General features: G+C 63.1%; 1 protein-coding gene across 1 annotated transcript in view; it reads right to left on the bottom strand.

Annotated features, from left to right (window-relative positions):
- The window catches only part of HMHA1 (histocompatibility (minor) HA-1), a gene marked incomplete at both ends in the record, with an annotated part of 7,275 nt that extends 3,304 nt beyond the window's left edge, over positions 1-3,971 (bottom strand). Inside the window, 10 exons of the mRNA XM_010156816.1 lie at positions 6-196; positions 452-589; positions 822-1,001; positions 1,249-1,329; positions 1,914-2,024; positions 2,298-2,362; positions 2,600-2,737; positions 3,119-3,197; positions 3,384-3,456; positions 3,887-3,971. Of these exons, the coding sequence (XP_010155118.1) occupies positions 6-196; positions 452-589; positions 822-1,001; positions 1,249-1,329; positions 1,914-2,024; positions 2,298-2,362; positions 2,600-2,737; positions 3,119-3,197; positions 3,384-3,456; positions 3,887-3,971 (1,141 nt within the window). The remainder of the gene's footprint in view (positions 1-5; positions 197-451; positions 590-821; positions 1,002-1,248; positions 1,330-1,913; positions 2,025-2,297; positions 2,363-2,599; positions 2,738-3,118; positions 3,198-3,383; positions 3,457-3,886) is intronic.
- Between the last annotated feature and the right edge of the window lie 282 nt (positions 3,972-4,253).

Raw genomic sequence — 4,253 nt, 5'->3', positions numbered from 1 at the left:
CCTACCAGGCGTTGTGTGACACGTAGGGCTCGAAGTCGTACTGGATGTCGGGTTCGTCCCCGCGCTGCAGCTGCCGGACGTGAGAGGCGTACTGCTGCCCGGGGTCGTAGAGCTTGCTGCTCTCGCACAGCGTCTGGAAGTTGACGGGCAGCGGGGCCGTCTGCATGTGCATGATCTGGTAGAAGGAGATGGTGGCCTAAAAAAATAACGTGGAGTGAACCAGGCGTGAGGTTTTGCGAGCTGTCACCCGCCGGAGAGAGAGGGAGGCTGCAGGGTAGAAATCGGGAGCACGGAGCGGTGCTTGGTCCGCAGCCTTGGCTTTTCAGGGCACAGGGAAGTGCAGAGCTCTGCATCCCACCGGAAACAGGGACGGCAGCTCTGACCCTCTCCTGAGCCCGGCACGGCCACCCCCTGCCCTCGGGACCATCCCGAGGAAGCGAGCCCCGCTCACCGTCTTGATGACCTGGTCGCTCTGTTTGATGACTTCGTGGATCTGCCGCAGGGAGTTCACCTTGGTGTCCTCCAGCTCCTGCTTCTGGGTGTTCGCGTCCGCAACGCAGGTCCGGTACGTGGCCATGGCCTCTTCTGCCTGAGAGGGGGGAGAGGAGGAGACGGGAACGGTTCACAGATGAGGAGAACAAGGAGAGCGGCTCCCTATGGATGGACCCCGCGCCTCCAGGCATTCCTACGCCGTGTCCAAGGATCCGCGGGGAGCTCGGTTCATCCACTCAGGGCTGTCCCTGCGCTCGGACAGCGAGGCGTGGGAAGGCTCTTGGCAGGCAGATGCTCAGCCGGAGGGAGCCCAGGGCTCATGTTCCTACCTTGTTCTTGGCTTCCTCTTCCAGCCGCCTCTTCTTGTCCAGGGTTTTGGTGGTGATGCTGCCGGCCGTGCTCTGCTGCTCCTCTTCCGCTTTCACCGCCATGTACTTGGCCTTGTCGTGCTCCTCGCTGCGCTGCATGTAGGTCTGCTTGGCCTTGCGCAGGTTGACCTCGGCCTCTTGCTGCCAGCGAAAACAGTGACCCAGGCTGAGGGCTGAGCTCTGCTCGAGCACAGTTGCCCCCCCGCCAGCTCCCTTGGGCCCCGTCTCTCTCCGGCGTCTCCCAGCACCGCAGGAGCATCCTAGGACACAGCACCTCATGCTACCGGAGAGGGGCAAGGAGCCCAGCGTCCTCAGAGGGGTACGCGGGGTGCTCCAGCGCGGGTTCGGGGGGTGCAAACCCAGCCCGTGCCGTGTGCCTGTTCCTCACCAGTTTCCTCTGCGCCCGGTGCCACTGCTCCTTGATCTCCTTCCTCCGTTTCTCATGTTCGAGGCGTCTCACTGTCAGCGGCTGAACCAGGAGGGAGAAACAGCCCCCCAAGGGGGTCTGAGCTGAACGCTCGCTGCTCTTCCCTTCCCAAACGGGTTTGCAAGGAGAAGTTCCCCGCGGCGGTTGTTATCATTCCCCAGCACATCTGGGCTCGGTTACAGGGAGGGGTTGTGGCACGGGCAGAAATCTGCAGCCTGGGAAGTGCCCGATGCGGTTTCCCTCCCTCCTTCCCTCTTCCCTCCGGAGAGCGGCAATCCCTGGGAGACGGGTGCAGCTTGGCCTGTGCTCGAGGGGGAATGTGGGAATGCAGAGAGGCCTCGGAGGAGGTGGAGATCGATAATGAGGTGCTGTTTGATTTGCCAGATTTAGGGATTTCCTCCCAGACCCCGTATCTGACCCCTCGAGGGACCCAGCGTCTGGCGGAGGGGTTGGGCTCATAGATGCCCTGAGGCCAGAGCGAAGCCAGGGGATGCCGAGCCCAAGCCGTGGCTGAGCCGAGCAGCAATTCCAGTTTCTGGAAGAGCCGTGGCAGAAGGACTAAGGAGACTCCCTCGCTGCCCAGCCGCCGGGGAAGCCCCATCAGAGCCGGACGTCGATCCGCTCACCTGCAGGAAGGTTTGGTGCTGCAGGGTGCTGGCAGCCTGCAGGACCGACGTCCCGTGCTCCATATCCTGCTCCAGGGCCAGCAGGTAGATGGACAGGAAGGGCATGTTGGCCTGCGAAAGGAGAAAACGCACCACGCTGACCCCCAGCACCGAAGGAGACGTGTCCTCCGGTGCCGCGTCCAGGGAAGAGAGACACAGCCTCGGCCGCTGGTGGAGGAGCTTTTTCAGGGTCTCGGCATTATCCTTCGCTGTGGTTTGGGCAAACGGATGTTGCCAAGCAAAGGGCTTTGGAGAACCGCGTGCTCGTTCTCCGTAGGAACGTTCCGGGGCTGCGTGTTCCCGACAGCCTGGGTGCCGGCTGGCCCCAGGGACACGTGGACCTACCTCCTGGCTGATGGTTTGCTTGCAGCTGTTTGCCATCTTCTGAAGCCCTTTGGCAAACTCCATTTCTGGAAGAAAAACGTTGGAAGTGAAAGGACATAGTAGGGAACCCCAGGGTTTCCCTGCCGAGTGGATTCCTTTGGAAAAATAAATCAAGAACTCCAGGGATGAAGTTTGCCGCTCTCCTTGCAGCTACCCGACTCCCTCAGCGTCGCGCACATCACCGCAGGGGACCTCAAGCTGTCCCGACGCTGCTCCGGGGACCCCAGCCCCGCTCTGGAGAGGACCCGCCCGCCCCGTCTCACCCAGCGTGGTCCTTTTCTCCAGGTATCCGATGAGGTCCTTCATGTACTTGGAGATGTTTTTGGCGTACTGGAGGGCGGCATCAACCCCCCCCTCGCAGCGCTGCAGCATCACGTCCACTTCCTCGGCGGGAGGACGTCCTGGGATGGGACGAGGGGGAAGGTGGGGGGAGAAGGAGGAGAGAGACCCCGATTGGGCTGCTGGCACTGCGTTCACTGACCCACTCCCTCCCGTTGTCTCTGAGTTCCCAGGAGCGCTGGAGCAGCTGGGAAGACCCCAGCACAGCCTGGATCAGCCCCGCAACGTCCGTGACCTCGCCGTCCCGGTGCCGGCACTGTGCTGTGCCGGTGTCCTGCCAGCTCCTGGTCCCAGCAGCGGCTCTGCTGCCTTTCCCCATCCGAGGAGCCGTGTGCGGCTCAGAATCCCAGCAGGGATGGGGAAGATGCCAGTTGCTGGCGGCCGGTCTGCCCAGACGGGTACCCCCCAACCCCAAACCCTGCACCCAGCGTCTGCCGGCTTACCCGTGACGTAGCTTTCCATGCCAGGAGGCATTCCAACCCCTCCAGGCCCGGGGATCCCGCCGTAGAGGCTCTCCATCGTCTTTGGGAATTGGGAAAGAAAAAGGACTGATCAGAGAAGAGGAAGGGGAGCAGTTGGAGGGGCTGAAGGGGAGGCGGAAACCTGGCGAATCCCACGTGTGGGGCTGGGGGCTCAGCCCCTTCCCAAGCTGGGTCTGAGCCCCCAGCACATCCCGAGACCGGTGTGATGGGACCGGGCGTCACTCACCTGGTTCTGGTCGCTGGGTGGGATGGAGAGGATGGTGCTGCTGTCCACCTCCCCCATGAGGAACTCGGACACGCTGTGGGGAGAGGGACGCGGCCGGCTCCGCCAAGCCGGGGCAGAGACGAACAGGGCTGTCACCCAGCAGCACCCGACCCACGTCGGAGGGAGAGAGTGAGGGCCAGGGCAGTCGGGGCAGCGATACTGGTTTCAGTGGGTAACTCAGGTGGAGCTGCAGAGCTTGGACCCCCCACCCCACTGAAGAGGGGCCGGGAGATGGAGCCTGAGGGCTCGAGCAGGTTTTGGGGTCCCTCCTTGGAGCTGGAGGAATTGCTGGTGTGAGCAGGAGTGAATCTGCCCTCCCCACGGGGTATCCCCAGTCCCCACACCCCCCAAACCAGCCCCCACCGGGGCTGTGTCTGCGGCGAGGGGCCGAGATGCGTCCTGGCTGGTGACGGGGTGCGTCGGGGGGACCTTCTCCGGGGAACGGTTGGCCAAAACCCCCTTACGTGCTGCTGAAGGACACTGCGATGGTCTCCACGGCCTTCTCGAACTCCCGCTTGTCCGTCTCATTGTTGGATTCGTAATGGAAACCTGGAAATGTGGGAGCCCTGTCACCACGAGCCTCCGGCAGAAGGACCTGCCAGCTGCTGCCGGTCTCAGCCCCGCTGTGGGGCTGGGTCAGGCTCGAGGATGCAGTGGGGAGGACCGTCCCCATGGATGACGGGCTTTCTCTAGCGCGGCGCAGTGCCTGTGCCCCCCGTTTCCCCCAGGACTGACTTCCCTGCCAGCACTACTTGGCTCTGTTTCCTTACTCCCGTTACCCAGAGCTGCTGGAAAAGTCTGTGGATCAATTCCATCGCCTCGGCTGCCTCC

The sequence above is a fragment of the Eurypyga helias genome, unplaced genomic scaffold (genome assembly GCF_000690775.1).
Source record: "Eurypyga helias isolate BGI_N326 unplaced genomic scaffold, ASM69077v1 scaffold36028, whole genome shotgun sequence".
NCBI classification, from domain to species: domain Eukaryota; kingdom Metazoa; phylum Chordata; class Aves; order Eurypygiformes; family Eurypygidae; genus Eurypyga; species Eurypyga helias.
The sequence above is the reverse complement of the archived record's forward strand: the minus strand, read 5'-3'. Positions and strand labels throughout refer to the sequence as shown.